The sequence below is a fragment of the Fukomys damarensis genome, unplaced genomic scaffold (assembly GCF_012274545.1).
Source record: "Fukomys damarensis isolate Sample0158 unplaced genomic scaffold, DMR_v1.0_HiC HiC_scaffold_36, whole genome shotgun sequence".
Taxonomy (NCBI): domain Eukaryota; kingdom Metazoa; phylum Chordata; class Mammalia; order Rodentia; family Bathyergidae; genus Fukomys; species Fukomys damarensis.
Genome location: NW_022900948.1, coordinates 36,215,471 through 36,235,996, shown reverse-complemented (window position 1 = coordinate 36,235,996; position 20,526 = coordinate 36,215,471). Strand labels below are relative to the sequence as shown.

The window sequence follows — 20,526 nt, the reverse complement described above, 5'->3', positions numbered from 1 at the left end:
TTATTAATTAATACTTATTATTATTATTATTATTTTAAACTGACAACCTTAGAGATCTTTATTGACTGACCAGTGTGGGTTCAGACTGAAAGGCTGTGGTCTGGGCCACAGCAACAGAAGTGGGCAGCTCAGTGGGCCGTCTGAGACTGCTAACTTCATTTACTTATAACCTCTGCCTTACCTTTTTGTGTAAAGACAGACATCATCAAGCCTGTAGATTAAGGGTTAAAGTATCAGTTAAGAATAACAAAGAGAAAGTAGAAATATACCAGAAAATCAGAACTAAAATGGCTACATTAGCAACTGACACCCAACTTATTCATAAGCTTCAGGATTGACTAAGAAGACATTAAAATATGGGGCCAGGGATTTAGCTCAGTGGTTCCGGCACCTGCTTTGCAAGTGCAAGGACCTGAGTTCTATCCCTGGTACCAAAAAACAGAAACAAACAAACAAAACTGCACACTGAAACATCAAGAGAAAAGCTCTTTTTCTGAATTCTAAAAGATCAAAGATTTTAGTACAAAGAACATCTACTTGAGATGTAGAGATATGGCTTCCTGTTCCAGCTCACAGTCATAGAATTTTGGGCAAGACAATAGACAACTCTTAGTTCTGCTGTCACTGCTTGTGAAAGGAATAAGGATGGTTAACTCATAGGATTGCAGTGAAATAAGGTGACATCCTACATGTGAAGCATGCACCAGACACATACAAGGTCTACAATGAACCACAGTTCCTGTCTCTGTTTATGTAAGAGACCTTCAGTAAGAATGGTGCAGAACATGCAGTACCATTCTTTCTTCATGAATGGAAAATTGGATCAGGAACCATGAGGCTTGTTTTCTAACTAGAAAACCAATCTGCCGCTTAGGATTGGAATAAGGCCACTCCTAGGTTTTGGGTACATTTGAAAGGACGTGAGGAATTTTCTAGGCTGAATTGCTGCTGCTTGTGCAATTTTCAGTGGGTAGTCTGGTGCCAGGAGGCTGAAATAAACAGGATGACCTGTTGTAGGCATCCTGCGGTCCCACTGAGATATGCTTGTGTGTGGAAAGTGAATATTGGGAGGTAAGGGAATTGTGGGCTTGGGACTCTGCACACAGGGGTTTGATCTATGCTCTGGAATAAGTTTACAGTGACCTGTGGCAGACCATTAATCCCATTTGGAGCGCAGTTTTTCCACTGGTATATCCAAGAGGTTTAGTTACACTTTCTCTCTGAAGGCCTTTTTCCAATCTTATATTTCATTAGCCAGGAAAAAAAAGGGTGTTTGGGTATAAGCTCATTAATTCTGGTTAAGATTTATCAATTCCCTCTTTCATCAACATTTATTGAACGCCTATTGCCTGGTAGACGCTATAATAGACCCTAGGATATGGATTTTAAAACTCCCTGCTATTCAGAGAAGATAGACATGAAAAGTACATACTGTACAATTTCGGGTGTATATATATGAAACTACTATAGGAAATATAAATCTTTCACAACATAAAGTAGGCCAGTGGTTTGCTGAAGTAGAAGAGATGTAACAACTAAGTGCAATGTGGAATCCTTGGATCGGGTCCTGGACCAGCAAAAGGAAAGTAAAGACAAAACTGATTAAATGCAAATAAAGTCTATAGTCAGTAAGATTGTCTCTGTGTAATTTGTAATGACTATGCTTATGTAAGATGTTAATATTTTAAGAAGCTGTTTGAAAGTTTGTACTACTTTGGAACCTTTTTCTTTTTTTAAGTCCAAAGTGATTTCTAAGTGAAAAGCTAAGAAAGAAGGAAAGAAAGAAGTGTGACCTTTGGCAAATTTCTTTCCCTCTCTGAATCTTAGTTTCTTTGTTTAGCTTTCTGTTACTGTGACAAAATGTGTAACATACATCGTGCCGCAAGCCTGTGGTAAAGAAGCTAGCTGCTCATTTCTTGGTGGCCAGGAAGCAAAGAGAAAGAGGAGTAGCCAGGGTCCTAAAATCCCTTTTAAGAGGGTACTCAGTGACCTAAATTCCCCCAAGCAGGCTCCACCTCTTAAGGTTCCACCATCTCCTGAAAGTGCCTTGGGCTGGGAACCAAATCTATATGTGTCTTTTGGGAAATTTAAGATCCAAACTGTGGTGTTCTTCCTTTGCAGAGCTGGGCAATCATCCCATCTATTTCACGTGTCATGAGGAGAAAATGGAATACTGCAAAGTAGCTATGTGAATGTGTTAATCTGTAAAGTTATTCCTGCTGTTAGTAATAGCAACACAACTGTCTTCAGCTGCTAAAACCAGGAATGTTTCACCGAAATGAAAAACATCTGGGTACAAACTACTTCCACCCATTTGTTGTGACCTTGTCCAGAGAAATAATGCCAGCTTTGTGGCAGAAAGGCTGTTGTCAAGGAGATGGCTCCAGATAGCCTAAACAGCTGGTGGCAGTGACATCACCTCCAGGCATGGCAGAAAGAAAAGCCAGTGATACAGGCAGGGAAGAGGCCTTTGTCTCTAACCGTGAAACCACTCCTGTAGCAGGAAAAACAACTTTCCATGTAACCGTTCCTTTGTGCAATTACTTTACTTTACTTCCAGGTTCACTAAAGGGATTTGCATTGAATCTAGGAACATGGTCATGTGGAATAAGGCAATGGATTAATCTTAACAAGAACTGCTTATAGGTTCTTTCTTCTTTATAAATTCCAAAGTGCCTAATGAAAATAATGCACCGTATGAGCCTGACTTTGTCCCGTATCATACACAGGAAAACCAAGACAAATCAAAGGGGAAGGGATCCCAAGACACAGGATAAGGTGGAGTCAGAATCCAGGCATCCAGATTTCCAGACGTGAAATCATATTACTTACATTAAGACTGACCCCTTAGCCACCTTTGGGAGCAGTTACCAAAAACCAGAGCCTGAAGGACACCTCACTTATGTATTGTGTTGTCTGGATGTAGACCTTATCTCCTACTCTTAAATTCTAAGGTGGAGAAAAATGAACAGATGTGGAAGACAAGCTGCCTGAAACAGTTGGGTTATTGGATTTCAGAGAGACCTCTGCTCAAATTTTAGATCTGACACGTCCCAGTGTGGGACCTCGAGTAAGTTGTTTTTACCTGCCCAGCCTCAGACTTCTAAAGGATGAGTAAAAGAGTACTGCAGTGCCCACTCCAGAGGGTTGGTGAAGGTTCACTGAGACAGTGCATGTGATAAGCCTGGCTAGAGCGATACATTAGATATGCTCCAAAAAAATGTAAGACCTCTTTGTTTCCTTTCTAAGGTGCTTTCATTGCTGAATGGAAAATTATTTCCTTCAACTGGGAAGTGATAATTTATAACTCAGCCTCTCTCACCAGAATAGAGCTGGTTGTATGTTAGTAGCTTTGAAAAAAAGACAGAGTAATCACCTTCAGAGTAGTAAGGTCCAGAGAGGTCCAGCCATCCTTCATTTAACAGATTTAGAAATAGAGAGTAGAAGTGGTCTGTCAAAGAGCACAGAGTGAATGGGAAAGCCAGCGTGGGAACTCTGACCCTCTAGTTTCCCTGCCATTGGATATACTCATCTCATGGTTTGAAGTGGCATTGGCAACAAGTGTCAGCTGTAGAGCTTCAAAGACTGCCCTGCCCTGGAATGCCAAACCCTCTTTCTTTTTCACCCTATTATTGCTGATTATGGGGTGAAGATTTATTGAAGATCTGGGGAAGGAAGAGGGGCTGGTGCAGAGGTGTGGGCTTTGTAGATGTCACTCCAGTTGCGTGTGTGTGTCTGTGTATGTGGACATTTGGAGTAGGGAGGGAAAGAAAATGGAAATATATGGAATAACTATCAACAGAGCTCCTGAAGATATCTCTGGTCATCTTCACAAAAACCTTGCAGATAGGTCTGAGCACAGTTTTCCAGACCGACTGAGTCATTCATTTGTTTGATATGTATTTTTAAACATCTGCCCGGTGGCAGTCACAGTGCTAGAAGATACAGCAGTGAACAATTCAGATCACAATCCCTGCCCTCATGAAGCTTCTAGCCTAGTGAAAGACAAAGACATTAAAAACAGATGTACAGTTCCAAATTATGTTAAGTGCTACAAAGGAAAAATACTGGTTGCTAAGAACATAAAGGGACTTGATTTAGTTGCCAGCATTAGGGAAGGCCTCTTTTAGAAAGCAACTAATCAATTAACTGAAGGATAAGGAAACTTAAGGACACAGAATTGGTCATGACTACACGGATGTCAACATCTACTGCTCAATCATGTTTTCAAGTTATTTTCATCCAAGCTTCTCCCAATAGCCTACAGAGGAAGAAGTAACACTGAGAGGGGAGGGAAAGTTAATTTCAAAAGGAATCTCTGCCCAAATTATCTATTTTGTTATTGTTGTATGCTTTGAGAGAGACAACCAGGGTTAAATAGAGCCCTGATGTAGCTGACAGGAACCCATATCTGGATCCAGTTGATAAACTTACTGTGCATTACTTTGGGCCCCAGTTTACTGATTACAAGTGAGTTTGAGTCCTAAAAGTAATAAGGGGTCATTGAAAGGTAGGAAGAATGCGGGGGACCACTTCGCATATACGAATGAGCTGCTCAAAAGGAAGTATGCAAATTACTGCTTTTGTTAGGATTCTGTGGGTAGGATTCTTCTAAAGGGAAGCAGCATCTGATTACATTTCAAGGCAAGGCAGAAGCCATTAGACTGTATGGACCCTAAAATTTAAAGAGTCATTATATTATAAAAGCAAACACTGAATTCTGTTCCAATAAAGGGCGGTATTCCCATCTCCCGCTCAAATTAACGGACCAAGCCTGGTTTTCACCCTTAACAAAGATGGCGGCCTCCCCTGTCCCCGCCCCAAGCGCCATCATAAAAAATGGCAGCCAGCTTCTCTTTCCTTAATTTGGTCCACACAAGAATTTACACTTTGCCCTTAGTTAAGATGGCACCCACCAACGTTTCCCTGCCCGGCCTCCGTCCCTGGCAGATCGGCTTCACTGCGCGAGCTTCAGTGATCGCGCCTCACTTCCGTAGGAAGAAGCGCCGGGAAAGATGGCCGCAGCTGCGGTTTGAATTCCAGCGGCGCCTCCACAGCTGAACAAGAGCTGAGTTAGATGGGGCGGGGACCTGGGAAGCTGGGCCGGTCGCAACAGCCGAGGGATCCAGTGGCGCCGCTGCCACAGACAATAATCCCATAGTTGCCTTTGTGTCCATGATGGACTCCGTGTTGGAAGAAGACGTCACTCTCCCCAGGACTTTCAGTGACTGCAGGTGCGGCCGAAGCGTTGGGGATTTGCGGTATCTGGGCCGGGTTCCCACTGATGGGGTTTCCATCTAACCTGGCTTTGGGGTTTGCTCTTGAGGGTGTGTGGACAAGGGCAGTGTGTGGGGTGGGTTCCTTTGGGCAAGCTCTCTTTTGGGGACCACCTGCTGATACTGACTGTGGGATCTAGGGCCCTCTTTCGGGTCCCGCCTGCTGATAAAGAGTTTGGGGCCTAGGAGTCCTGAACTGCCCTACACTCGGCTCTGTTTTGGGGACGTACTTTGAAGAGCTTATGAAGGATAGTAAGATGAGAACTGCTTGGAGTATGCCAAAAGTGGAGGCTGTTCGGGGGACAGAGATCTTGCAACACTTGTTCATTACGGTTTGAGGGTTTGCATTCATTATGGGGAGTGTAGTTGTTATGACTAGACTTTGATTATGGGGTCACACAGTACCCATCAGAGGCAAGGGAGTGCAGTGGTTAAGAGCTTTAGTTGGAGATGGAAGATAATATGTGTGTGTGTGTATATATATATATATATATATATTTCATATACATATATATGTTTCATATACACCTTATATGCATAGCCTAAAGGTAATTTTATACAGTATTTTTAATGTGCTTGCACTTTGATTGTGACTTGTCGCATGAGGTCAGGGGTGAAATTTTCCATGTGTGGCTGTCATGTTGGTACTCAAAAAGTTTAGGATTTAGGATTTTGGATATTTAGATTTAGGGTTGTTCAAACTGTATTATCAGTAGTGATAGAGATCAGGGAACAATGACTGAGACTGGCCTTTCACTGAACCTTGCCCAAGTGGTGGTTGTAGTCTTTATTGCTGGTGGGGGCTGAGGCCGTTTGGAGGCCTGAAGGACTGCTACCCTGCTACAGGCTATTTTGGTTGTCCTGGACTTGTTTGAAGAGTGGGTAGAAGGAAGAGAAAGAGAGGGCCTGACTGAGAAACTGTAGTGTTTATCCATTTCTCTGGAATAGGCTACTGGTTTTAGTCAACAGATCCTGTGTAAAAGTGGCTCTGTTCTTTGTTGTGCGCACCAGGTGCCATTGAGAGTGAAGTGGGCACTGTTAACTTTTATGCCTGTGATCTTTGTTATTTTCTTGTTGCTGAGACACAATTCCTGACACACACAACTCTAGGGAAGGAAGGTTTATTCCAGCTCACAGTCCATAGTCATGGCTGGCTTCAAGGGAGAGGGGCATGGCCGAGGAGAAACATCTCATGGCATGGTTGTGAGAAGTAAGGAGAAATCAAGGGAGAAGGATAGACTTCTCCAGGGCGCGCTCCCAGTGGCCCATCTCATTTGACCAGGCTTCATCTCCTGGTCACATTTAGCTGTAAACTCATTAGTGGACCAATCCATTGATGAATATCACACCCCCCAAAATCCATTGACCTCCCCAAAGCTCCATCTGAGGCTTTGGGGGCCATCTAGATATAAATCATAACACCTGGATAGCAAGATAGGCATAAACAGGTCCTACCTTGGGCAAATCTGGGAAATGTTTACTCTGTTTGAGAACCTCCTATTGGTTATCAGATAAAGAGTAAAAGCCCTTTGTAGCCAGCTCTGTATCCTGTGGAAGTTCATCCTGTCCCTTTCTCTGCTTGTGACTACCTCTGCCTCTCACCTGGATTGTCCTGTCTTTCTTCACATCTCTAATAGCCTTTACTACTGCAGCTTGAAAGCTTTTCATTCATAATCTTGTCTTTACTGGCTGCTACTTTGGGCCTTTAATGCTTCTTACTGCGGTTAGATAAAGTTCATTCTTGGAAACAGCTCTTTTCTTTAGTGTTGGTTGACCGAACACTTGGGCTTTGGGACCCAGACCTAACTGGGTTCAGTCCCACGTTCTGCCACTTAACAACAGCCCTGTGATTTTGGGCAGGCCTTATCCTCTAAGTGGTATTCTGTCTATCTCTCTCTCTGCAGTTCTGGGGACTGAACCCAGAGTCTTTGCACTGAGCTATATCCCCGGCCCCTTTTGTTATTTTGAGACAGGGTCTCCCTAAATTGCTGTATTGTACAAGCTGGTGTCAATCTTGGGCCTCTTGCCTCCGCCTCCTAGAGTGCTGGGATTATAGACATGTGTTACCACACCTGGCTGAGCCTCAGTTTTTACTATCTATAAAATGGGTTAAAGCCAGGGTTGGCATAAGAATTAAAATGACTCTAAAAGGGTTTAGCCCAATGTTTGGCCCTGGGTAGCACCTCAGCACATCTGTAGACATTCTCTTTTCCTTCTTATGCCTGCCTTTACAGAACCTAAGTGCTGAGTACGTTCCTGATGACTAAGGTTTTATCTGTTCTAAAGTCTATGAACGTGGCTCCGTGCCACCTTCAGGATAAAAGTCTTTACTATGACCTACAGGGTCTTTCATAATCTGGCCCCATCTACTTCTCTAGTCTCTCTCTCTTAGTTACTTTTCTTATTGCTGAGACAGAATATTTGATACCTAAAGTTAAAGGAGGAGAGGTTTATTTATGTCACAGTTTGTTGTGTTTTCATTTCATAATCAGGATGCCAAGGTAAGGTGGATGGCAGACAGGCACTGCAGAGGAATAAACAGTTCATTGTAGGAAGAAGGTAGCAAAGCAAGCAAGGGATGACTACAGCTCTTTCTGTCCTTTATGTCTTATCCAGGATACTTAAGGTGGGTAGCCCTGACAGATACGTCATCCTGGTCCCCTTGATCCTAGCATTGCACCATGAATCAATCCTAGCATCACACACTCTGGATTCAGCCACCTCTGAAAAAGGCCCACCTATGACTGCAGGAGGTCTTGGGGGGAGATCTAGACACGAGTCATAACAGTCTCTTCCCTCATTTCCCATCCCTGTCTCTTCAAGCCCTTCACCTATGCCTGGCCACCAAACTCGTTGTCATGAATGATCTTGCCATGTTTATTACCAACAGGCCTGTGCACTTGCTGTTTTGCTGCCTGGGTTATCCTCCTAATTCCTCTTTGTTTTATCAAGTCCTGTTATTTTTCAGGGTTCTGTTTTGGTGTCACCGCTGGGAAATCTTCACTGCCATTTCCAAGCCTCAGCTAGGCCTTCTATACTCTTCCTGATAAATTTTATCTGTCACTGACCCCAGTTGACCTCACCAAATCTTGTTGAGTGGCACTGTCCATTGTACATAATTTGAAATTTTCTAGCAGCCACCTTAAAAAAAATAAAAACAAAACCAGATTTTTTTTCTTATAGTGCTGAGAAATCACCCAGGCCCTCACTGTGTGGTTGGCCAGTGCTGTACCACTGTTACCCAGCCAGAATAGTGAATTTAGCAATAATATATATTTTCTGTAGCCTAATATTTCTCTATAGTAATATATATATATACATATATATATATATATGTATATATATATATATATATATATATATATATTTTTTTTTTTTTTGGTACTGGGATCAAACTTGGGACCTTGTGCTTGCAAGGCAGGCAGCAGAACCACTGAGCTAAATCCCTGGCCCTCCGTAAAATTATTCTAATTTGTAACTCATAGAAAAGTCATTTTTGAGATATTTTGCATCCTTTTTATCTTTCTAAATCTTTGAAAATTAGTATGAATTTTACACTTACAGCACTTTTCAGCTTGGACAAACTACATTTTAAAAAAATTGGGCTGGGGATTTAGCTCAGTGGTACCATACCTGTCTCACAAGCGCAATGTCCTGAGTTCGCTCTCCAGTACCACAAAACCACAACAACAAAAACCAATCAAAAAAACCTACATTTAAAAAATGAATTTTATTGGCACATGTTAGGTGTGCAATATAATGACATTCATCATTGGAAATTTGCACCTTTACATAATCTATCCTGGTTCTTATTTTATTTCCTCATTCCCCTGCCCTCTCTTTACCCCTCCACCCCTTCCTATTTACAAAGACTTTGTTTCCATTTTTTCATTTTCTCACATTAATTCTATTCCCTTCTTTCCTTTTCCCTACCCCTCCTACTTTCCCTTTCCCTTTGCCCCTTTCTTCCTATTTCTATTTCCTGTTTCCACATTATCTATTATACCTTTTAGTCCTGATTTATACTTTGTTTCTCACACCAGAGAAACTATTTGGTATTTACACGTGTGTCCTATTTATTTCACTTAAGAGTATGGCCTCAAGGTAATCCACTTAGGTGTAAATGTCTAATTTCTCATTCTTTATGGCTGAGTAGTACTCCATTTTAAAAAAGAAACACATTTCTTTATCCAGTTTCCAGGCTGTTTCCAAATTTTAGCTATTACAGACTGTGCTGCTGTGAACATGGGTACACATATATTGCTGTGGTATGATTCTTTTAATTCTTTTTGGAAGATAGCCTTCAGGGGAATAGCTGGGTCAAATGGGACTTCCAATCCTAGTTCTTTGAGGTATCTCCATACTCATTTCCACAGTGGTTGCACCAGTCTACACTCCTACCAGCAGTGGAGAAGGGATCCTTTTTTCCCACAGCCCCACCAGCATTTGTTATTGTTTGATTTCATGATAGCAGCCATTCTTTCTGTGATGAGGTGGAATCTCAGCATTGTTTTCACTTGCATTTCTTGAATGACCAGTGAAATTGAACATTTTTTCATATGTTTATTTGCTATTTATATTTCTTTGTCTGATAAATGTCTATTATTTCAGATGCCCAATTTTGGATTGGGTCTTTAAATTTGGGAAGTCTGATTTTTTTAAAGGTGTTTATATATTCTAGATAGTAGACCTTTGAGGAACAGCTGGTAAAAAATTTTTCCCACATTGTGGGTTGTCTTTTCACACTGTTGGTGGTTTTTCTTGCTGTGCAGAAGATTTTTAATAAGAGGAGATGATACTTGTTGATTGTTTGTGCTAGTTCATGTGCACCTGAGGTTTTGTTTATAAAGTCTTTTCCTACACCAATGTCTTCAAGAATTCTACCTAGCCTCTCTTCCAGCTGGTTTAGTGTTTCTGCTTTAATATTTAGGTCTTTAATCCATTTCAATTTTAGTTCAGTGCACGGTGAAAGATGTAGGTCTAGTTTTAATCTTTGGCAAGTTGAAACCCAGTTTTTACAGCAGTATTTATTAAAGAGGCTGTCTTTCCTCCAGTGAGGGTGTTTAGCTCCTTTGTTGAAGATGAGGTGCCTTAGTATGTTTGGAGTGTTTCTGCATCTTCTACTCTGTTCCTCTGGTCCTTAGCACTATTTCTTTGCCAGTACCATGCTGTTTTTATCACAGTGGCTTTGCAGTATAGTTTCAAGTTGGGGATTGTGATACTCCCTACTTTGTCTTTATTGCCTAGAATCGATTTTGCTATTCTAGGTCTGTTCTTGTTCCAAATGAATTTTTGGATTATTTTCTCAAGGCCTGTGAAGTATGCTGCTGGAATTTCAATTGAGATTGCCCTAAATCTGTATAGCAGTTTTGGAATTATGGCCATTTTCACAGTGTTGGTTCTTCCTACCCAGGAGCAAGGGATGTCTTTTCGTTTTCTAATATCATCTTAAATCTTTTTTCAGAGTGCTATAGTTTTTAGAGTAGAGGTCTTTGATTTCTTTTGTTAGGTTGATTCCTAGGTATTTCAATTTTTTGGATGCTATTGTGAAAGGAATTGTTTTCCCTATTTTTCTCGCAGTGAGTCTGTTATTCATGTACAGGAAAGCTATTGATTTTTGTATGTTGATCTTGTATCCAGCTACTTTACTGAATTTGATGATTATTAAGTCTAGAAGACTTTTGGTGGAGTTCTTGGGGTCTTCTAAATAGAGTATCATGTCATTTGCAAATAATGACAGTTTGACTTCTTCATTTCCTATCTTTATTCCTTTTATTTCTTTCTCTTGTCTAATTGCTGTGGCTAATGTTTCCAAAACTGTTGAACAGGAGTGATGATAGTGGACATCCTTGTCTTTGAGGAACCACATTTTAAGTGTTTAATGGGCTCCTTTGGCTAGTAGCTTCTGTATTAGACGCTAGAGGTGTTGATTGTTAACTAACCTATTGCCCAGATTTGAGAGTAGGGACATTTCTTTTGTCTTTATAAATTTAGTTCCTAACCTGGCATCAGGGTCTCAGTGACTGCTCACCACTGAATAAGAATGATCCTTTGAGGTCATAGTATTACCCTTTGTTAAGTGGGACCATTGAGGCTCAGAGAGCTGAATGAAATGCATGGTCTTGGATCACCTGAATAGTATGTGGAATCGGGACTTAAAATCCATGCTTACTGACTTCAGAGCCTGTCCTGCCTTCCAGCTAGTTCTCTCAATCGACTGAGGGGACTTAGGATTTAGGACTTGGACTGAGGGGATTTAGGAAAGATCTTGCAGAGCTCCTGACTGAAGTGGTTCTTAAAAAAGTGTCCAAAATATTCTTAGACACAAGGTCTCCATCAGGTGCTAACAATGAAAGAGAGTAATCCCTCAGATAAAATCTCACCTTTTTATTGTAGTGTACTCCTTTCTGAGTACTATTCTGTTTGGAAATTTCCAAGCCCTAGTTTTAAAGACTAAAAGCTGTAGTCCAGTCTGTTCTTAAACTTTTGTTGAAATAGAGTAGTGTGTGTCATTCCCTTTGAACTGTATCACTTAGACATGTCCAGGGCAGCTTTGACTCTGGGAAAATTTATGCCCAGATTTTGGCCCCAGGGACCTTGCTGAAGCAAAGGCCTTTTATTAAGTTCTGCCTGGTGGTGTGGAGAGAACCTGGGCTTGGTGGTCGAGATGACCAGGTATAAATCCTGGATCAGCCAGTTCTTAGGTTTGTTGCTTTGAGTAAGTTACTTAACCTTTCTGAGTTTTTTTTTAATAATAGTTCTTATTTTATTGGAGGTTATGCAGATGAAGTGAGAGTATTTAAATTAATTGCCCAGCACTACTGAAGTGTGTGAAATGTTAGCTAGTTTTATTATACCAGTGCCCGATGCAATTTGCTGGACAGGATCCTCTGTATCACAGCAGTGGGCACTTCCTCCTGTGTGTGTCCGGGAGCCTGAAAAGCTTCCTAAGGTCCAAGCCCAAGCTTATTTACTTATGAGCTCTTCAGCACATGGCTGTTAAGTATTTTTTGCTGTAAGCATAGTTTGTACTCTCTTGGGCAGAGCGCCTTCATGGACTTGAATAGAAGGTCAGGAAATAGGAGTGCAATTTCCGGGGAAGGGTAGCAGGATTGCTGCCTTGCACTGAGGGCCCTCCTGAGATGTGAGGTGTGAAGAGAGCATTGGTTTGTTCTCCACTATGTCTTGGCACCTCGAGTTGTGTCTGGCACATCCGAGAGGCTCAACACATATTTCTTGAATTAATTGGTTTTGTTCAGTGTTTTGAAAGAATGAAGACCATGTGATATAGGCCCTATATTTAGTAGTGAAATACTGCTTTGTGATCACTGTGAAAAGTTATGCATGCAGAATATCCACTGGCATAGAGTTTCTGGAACACAATTTGGCATTATCTGTTAACATTAAAAATTATGCTTATGGGCAGGGATATAGCTCAGTGTTTCCACTGCCTGCCTCGGAAGCGCAAGGTCTCAAGTTTAATCCTTGGCACCAGAAATTATGCCTATGTATGTTTTTAAAAATAGTTTTATCAAGATGTAATTTGTAGTCAGTGGTGGTAGTGCATATTTATAATCCCAGTACTCTTCGAGGCTGAGGCAAAAGGGTCACAGATTCAAAGCTAGCATGGGCAATTTAGCAAGACCCTGACTCAAAAAATTAAAATAGGGCTATGTTTGTAACTCAGTGTGAAGGCCCTGGGCTCAATCTCCAGTAATTGAAAAGAAAGAAGATATAAAGAAGCTAACCCTTTTAAAGTATACCGTTTAGTGTTTTATAAAATTTATTAAAAATATTTTTTCATTTTGGAACTGCAGATTGAACCCGCGGTCTTATACATATTAGCTAGTTCCCTATCACTGAAGTACATCCCAGTCCTTTTTATTTTATTTTTAACCTGTTAATTAACTAATTAAGTGCTACTAGGGATTGAACGAAGGGTCTTCACACTGACCTATACCCCTTTTATTTTAAGACAGTCTTTCTGGTTGCCCAGGCTGTCCATTAGACAAAATATGCGACACCCAAAGTTAAAGGGGAAAAGTTTATTTAGCGCACAGTTGGTAGAGGTTTCAGTCCATAGATGGTTGGCTCCAAGGCAGGGTGGGATGGCAGAGGGCAGTAGGACATAGAAGTAGCAGATATGCAGCAGGTGACAAGCCTCAAGTAGCGACCCTCTTTCTGTCCCTTATGTCCTTCCAGGCTACCCACCCTTAGGGTATCATTCACATCCAAGGTGGGGCAGCCTTAATCCTAGTATCACACTCTTGATCTCAGAATCATGCACCCTAGATCTAATCACCTCTGAAAAGCCCTACCCATGACTGCAAGAGCCTTTAGGGTGCCCTCTAGATACAAGCCCTGACTCATCTACCAAATTTTGTTCATTCATTCATTCATTCATATCGATGGGAATTTGGGTTGTTTCTACTTTTTGTCTGTTAGGAATGATGTGAACATTTGCTTCTATACAATTTTTCATGTAGATACGTGTTTTCACTTGTCTCAGGCATGTAGCTAGGAGTAGAATTGTTGGTTAACTCTAACATTTTGAGGAACTGCCAGAATATTCCAAAGTGGCTGTACTATTTGTCTCTCCCACCAGCAGTGTTCAAAGGTTTTTAGTTTTCTTCACATCCATACCAGTAATTGTAATAGTTTGTGTGTCTTTTTTATTTTAGCTGACTTTGGAGGTGTGACATGATATCTCACTGTAGAATTGATTTACATTTCTCTAATGACTTAATGATATTAAATATCATTTCATGTGCTTATTAGCCATCTGTATGTTTTTTCTTCCTTTTGGTGAAAATGTTTATTCAGACCCTTTGCTTGTTTTAAAAAATGTGAGTATGGTTTGACTCACCAATTCCATTTCTTGTTATCTATCCTAGAGTCTACCCTAGAGAAACCTCATGCCATGTGCACAGTGAGGCCTATGAAAAGATATTCATACAACATTGTTTGTTTTTTAAGACAATGTCTCACTGTGTAGTTCAGGTTGGCCTCACACTCACTTTGTAGCCCAGGCTGGCGTCAAACCCATGGAGATCATCCTGCCTCAGCCTCCTGAGTGCTAGGATTACATGTGTGCACCACCACTCCTGGCTTCATACAACATTGTTTATAAAAGAAAAACTTGGAGACACATTGAATGTCACAGACTGTGTCCCACTGGTAGCTCATGAAATTTGACTTAGGTTGCAAATGATTTTTAAAAAGTAGAATAGATCACTGCCTGCCTTGCAAGTGCAAGATCCTGAGTTCTATCCCCAGTACCCAAAAACAAACAAACAAACAGAAAGAAAAACAGAACACTTCAAAAGTAGAATAGAATATAATATATTTCAAGAATTAAGGAATTCTTTTATGCATCATAGTCAGTGAAATTTGAAAAGGACCACTGTTATGGAATGCTTTGTAGGAGCTAAAAATTGAAGCCGATCCATTTGCACTGTCATCAGGACAACTGTAGGGCACATCTTTACTAGAGGAAATGTGTCACAGAATGATATATATACTTTGATTGCATTTGTTTTCTTTTTAAGTAAAAAATAAAATGTCTCTGTCAGTAAATAGAGACTATAAGGTCTGGGAGGAGACATCTTTCTCACATCAGTGGTCACTGTTTAGGAGGGGACTGAGGAGTTATCTAGGAGAGCTTTAGATCTGTAATTTTTGCCCTTATGTTTTTTACTAATTTAAATGAATATTGAAACTATGAATTAAGAGTAGCATGAAAGAGGAATATTTTTTGGGGGGTACTGGGGATTGAACTCGGGTCTTTGTGCTTGCGAGGCAGGCAGAGGAATTGTTAAAAGACAAACAAAAGTGCACTTATTGATGTAGTTTAATGTATCTGATATCCAGATCCATCCATGAGTCTTGTAACACTCTCAGTGGAACATGTGGCTCTTGTTGGTTTTGTGGTGTGGAAGGACAGTTGTGACTGACAGATATAAACATGGAAAGACATTGCTTCTTTAGGGCAGCAGTGGTGCCAGATAGGAGACCATGGTCATGAAGCTCAGGTGAGACCATTCATTCGCTCAGCAAACAGCTGACACACAGCACTTGTCATGGAAGTGCTCTGTCTGTGTCTGTTCAGTCCTCACTGCCACTCCTGCCCCCTGGAGTAAAATGTTAGGGGACTCCATCTTCCTTCTGAGGCTAAGACTGAGTGATCAGAATGGGAAGAGAGCTGCTTGGTCTAGAGGTGTGGGCAGGCAGAACTGACTGAGCCATGCAGATGACAGAGATACGGAACACTTAACAGTGGGTAGGGGGTTGGGGATTTAGCCCAGTGGCACCATGTCTGTCCTGCAAAGTGCAAGTTCCTGAGTTCGATCCCTGATACAAACAAAAGAGTGGGCAGGTAAAGCCTAAGTGGGAATCTGGCAACTTCAGTTATTGCCTGTCTGAAGCTGTGTAAGACTGAAATCTTTGGCTTTGCCTGCCAGGTAGTTTTTAGGTGTAATTGACTGTGGGTGGGCCATTTCAGCCTGTGGAAGTTCATGTAATGGCTGTAGTGGAGAAAACCCCATTTTAAGAATGTAAGACTGGACTTTGGGGCTGAGCTTGGCCAATAACCTGGTTTGTGATCTTGGGTCTGTGAGCCATCATTTGCAAAGGTAGTGTTTGAAGTTGGCTTTTAATTTTTAAAATTCAGTTTTAAAGGTTGAACTTTGTCCTTGGAGTGATGCTTATGGGAAGAAATTGAAAATTACAGAAAATGAAATAGTAGAAAAACATATCTCATTTCCCTGTACGTGATTGTAAATAGTATATTTCCTTTGTCTTATTATGTATTTATGGCCCAGCTAGTTCCAAAAAAGGATTTGGGGTGATTTTAGTGTACATGTTTATATATTTTTCATGTTTAAGGAATACTTTATTTAAATTTTTCCAGTTATGTTTTTTTGTGTGTATGGTATTAGGGCTCAAATCCTCACATATGCCAGGCGACCACTCTGCTCTGAGCTGTATCCCCCACCTCCAGTTATTGTTGCAGCACACTCATTCTATATCATCATTTTCCTGATGTTGAACTTTTAGGGGTTATCCAGTTTTTTGATTGATTGAAAGCCGAAGGTCACATTCTGCCTTTGGAGTTTGGTCATTAGGCAGAATTGTCCAAGGAGCACAATGCTTTTGGATTTAGAAGCAGAAAAGAGCAAACTGCCAGTAAGTGATGCTGAGCATTCATCACCTCCTGGTTTACAGGTTGGAACAGAGAGCTATTCTTGGGGGTTAGGTTCTGCTCTGGGGTTTTCTACTGCCATGTAACTCTGGCTAGGGCACTGAAATTGTCTGCACTTCAGAGCCTTCTTTTGAAAAATACACGGACCCTCAGAGACTCGGGCAGTTCTAAGGTGATAAGTATTTTATAAATTATAAAGCACAGTATGTTTCACAGTGATAGCAATATTTTGCTCCCATTTATGTAGTGCCCACAATCTGAGAGATATGCTGAGCACTTCCTGTTTGGTTGCCAGTGACTCTATGAAATAGCTGCTATTCTCCCTTCTCAGCTGAAGAAGTGAGGCTTGGAGAGCTACATCAGAGCTTAGGATAGAATCTTGGGCAGTGTCTGTTGTGTTAAATCATATCACCTGTTGTGGTTTACTTTTCTGTTAGTGTCTCGAAATCTACACTATACCTCTTTATATAATGCAACCAGTACAACTTCATGGATCAGCGGATTCTGCATTTTTGTTTGACATTCATAAAACTTTTGATTGTGTCGCTATAGTAATAATAACAGTAATGATGACCATAGTAACACGTGTCACTTATTTAACTCTTACTATGTGCTAGGTGTTTTTATACATTAACTCATTTATATTCATTAATGTGATATCCTCATCTGACAGAGAATTATGTGAGACTCAGAAGCCTCAGTAGCTTGTACTTGTTACAGGGCCTCTGCACCTGGCACATATTTGGCAAGTGGAACATTTGCTGTATGAATGAATGAGTGAGTGAGTGAGTGAGTGGGTATGCTGCAGGCCACCAGCTACTGAGTGTTGGAGCTGAGATTTAGTCCAAAAGCCAGATTCAAACCCAAAGCCTGAGTTCTTAAGTTCTGTATTTCCTGACTCCCAGGTAGCTCAGCTGTGTGGCCTACATGGCCATGGCCTGCTGGTATCACCAGCAGTCCAGGCGTTCTTAGCTCTCTCTGTTGTTCAAAGCCAACCTGATCTCTTATCCTGTGTGTTCTCTCCTAGTGGCCTTGTTGCCCCTTCACCAGATGACCGGGATGGCATCACTGGTGCTGGTTTGGGAAATGGAGGTAAGTACACAGAGCTGGGCATTCTCTTGAGGGTGAACAAGGGGAGTAGGCCCTACATTGTGAGCACCTTGAGGCCTGGGACTGGGCTTCCAGACTGAGTGCCCGGAGTCTCCCTGTCCCAGCGCACAGTGGGTGCTGAGCATTTTATGTTCCATGTAGTACTGATTTGCTCTCCACCTTATTTCACAAACACTGGACTAGACCAATTAACAGACTATACTTCATAGCTGTTTTTTACCTGCTGCCAAGCCCATAGGGTGCAGCCATTATTTGCTGAACCTAATGACTTTGGGGAGACCAACATTGAATCAGTGAGTAGACCCAGCTTGAGGCTTCTGTTGGTCTCCACTGCCGAGTGCCGGAGGCCCAGGAGAACTGCTGTTTGGACTTTTGTGTGCCAAGGCCTTCCTGGCAGGCTGCTGGATTCCATTTACCGGCTGAGGTCCAGCATTCCTACATGGGCCTGCCCTTTGTACAAATAGCTGCTGAGACCACAGGAGATGTCGCTGAGTAAATAAGCAGTGTATTGTGTTTAAGCCGGATTATAAGGAGACTTTGCAGTTTGGGTCTGGCTAAGCATGCCTCATAATTTTCATTGTGAGAACAAACGGATGCTTTCCTAAGAGCAGGTGTGGGTAGTGCTAATAATTAGCCTTGTTGAAATATCTTAGAGATATTTTGACTTGTGTTTTTCTTTTCCTCGTCTCCAAAGCAGTATTTTAAAAACTAAGTTTTTATACATCTCTTTCAGGCTACACTCGGCTTAGCACTAGGATTCACCTTTGTACGTCATTACCTTTGAGCTGAGAACACAGACACAAATTATGAGAAAGCATGTGGTCAGTGTCCGGAGGGAAGAAGGGTTAGGCGCTGTGACCAGGGATAAGAGAGATTTACCTGGTATGAGTCTGGCGAGAGTTTCCTGAGAAACTGCTGTTAGAGCTGAGACTTGAAGTAAGACCTAGGTAGGAAAAAAGGAGAGGGCAAGCATCTCAGGTGACAGATCAGGGGACAGAAGAATTAAGGAATGTGAAATCCTCTGTGCCTTCATCCTGGTGTACGGGGCTTTGCACAGTCTGCCCAGCCCTTTCCTCAGCCTCTTTCATGCCCAGTTCCACCTTGTACTTTTGTCTGGGCCACTTGTCCTACATCAGCCTCCTGCCTGCCTCCTGCCTCTTTAGGACTTAGCCCAGTTGGTTACTTTTAACATATCCAGAATCAAACCAGTTCTCACCCACTTACACTCTTTTTTTTTTTGGTACTGGGGATCGAACTCAGGACCTTGCGCTTGCGAGGCAGGTGGCAGAACCACTGAGCTAAATCCCCGGCCCCATCATCCACTTACACTCTTACAAGCAGTTTAAACATCTAGATCTTTAGCCTGGATTATCCCATTATTATCCTGACTGGTCCTTTTGTTTCTCTCCTAAGCTCCTTATAGTCTGTTTTCAGCAGGGCAGCCAGAGGGAGCCTGGAGCAATGTGAGTCTGCTCCTGGTACTCCCTAGCTCAGAATCCTCCAGTGGCTACGCAGTCCTTAGGAGAACCTACAAGGCCAGAAGCAGTCCTTCTTCCAGAGCCTCCCTTAGTTCCTCTTCTACTTTGTTGCTCTCTAGCCATTGCCTGTTCCTCAGATCCACTGGGCATGCTCCCTCCCGGGATTCTCCCTGTACCTGAGGGTTCCTCCCCAAGTAACTGGCTGCTTCCCTTCCAGCCTGCACAGTGGCATTCTCAGTGAGACCATCCTTAATGACCTTATTTAAAATTGCAATCCCCTCCCCACTCCTGGGTTTCCCATCTGTAGCCACTTTATTTTTCTCCATAACATTTTTACCTTTGAATGTATTATGTAGTTGCCCCATTATTTTGTTTATTGCCTGTCTCCTCCCTTTAGGATAGAAGCTCCATTTCTTTCCTGATGCAGCCACAAACAGAAAGCTGCCTGGCAGAAAGTAGGCTCTCAGTGTAGCTTTGTTGCTGGAATGAGTTCATTCACTCCACACATACTTACTTAATATCTACAAAGCACCAGGTACTCTGATAGGTGTGATAATGGTTGGTTTCCTTCTCTGTCTTGCCCACTTGATTGGGAAGGATCAGTGTCTCGTTCACCATTGTTTGCCCAGCACACAGAATGGTGCTTGGTGCAGAGCAGATGTCTTATAAATGTTTATTGAATTAAGGAAGCTGTGGAGAGATTGGTACTGGCAGTTTTTACTCACCACAGGGGTCCCCAGTTGCCTGCCCACTGTCTGCTTTGGGGAGTAAAATTTTGTTGGAACACGGCCACTTTGTTTGAGTTGGCTGTGGCTGTTTTTGTGCTGCAGCAGAGGAGCTGAGTAGTTGGTGACAGATTTCAGGCTTTGTGTGTGGCCTGTAAAGCCTGAAGTATGAACTGTCTGGTGTTTCAAGAAGTTTGCCAACTCTTGCGTCAAGTCAGTTAGACATGCTTTGTTTCAATTACTGACAGGTGAAGATGAGGAAGCACCTTTCAGGACAATCTGTTTTGCCACATGCCCAAAGCATTTTCTTGGTTCATCTTTTGACACACACGTTTACACTGGGGCTGGTTTAAGTAATTCATCAGCATTTGAAATAAAATGGCTTAGAGCTTTTTCTGGCCTCAAATCAGTACATCACAACAGGCTGAAAATGTCAACAGGGTACACTGTGGAAGCTCCTTAGGTTTTCTCTTCTCAGGTGTAGTCAGTCCCTGGTAGGAATGTTGGGCAGTTTGTGTGCTGTGACGTTTGCCTTTGTCTGATTTGCCTTTTTATAGTGCTCCCAACTGTGTCAGAAGAACAGGTGTCTCCCACCAGAGCGCGGAACATGAAGGACTTTGAAAATGTAAGTGGAGATACCAAATTATTGTTTCTAACAGATCGTGTCTCCTGCTGCTGTCCAGCTAGACCCAGGAGGAAGCTGTTTTATTTTTATTTTTTTCTCTCATTGAGTTTAT

At 41.9% G+C, this 20,526-nt stretch overlaps 1 protein-coding gene across 7 annotated transcripts in view; it reads left to right on the top strand.

Moving 5' to 3' along the window:
* The first annotated feature begins 4,976 nt into the window (after nt 1-4,976).
* The window catches only part of Cdk5rap2 (CDK5 regulatory subunit associated protein 2), a 190,945-nt gene continuing 175,395 nt past the window's right edge, over nt 4,977-20,526 (top strand). For all 7 annotated transcript variants that reach the window (XM_010602920.3, XM_010602923.3, XM_010602919.3 and 4 more), the window contains exons 1-3: nt 4,977-5,234; nt 17,504-17,568; nt 20,347-20,414. In XM_010602920.3, the coding sequence (XP_010601222.1) occupies nt 5,176-5,234; nt 17,504-17,568; nt 20,347-20,414 (192 nt within the window). In that variant the 5' untranslated portion in view covers nt 4,977-5,175. The remainder of the gene's footprint in view (nt 5,235-17,503; nt 17,569-20,346; nt 20,415-20,526) is intronic.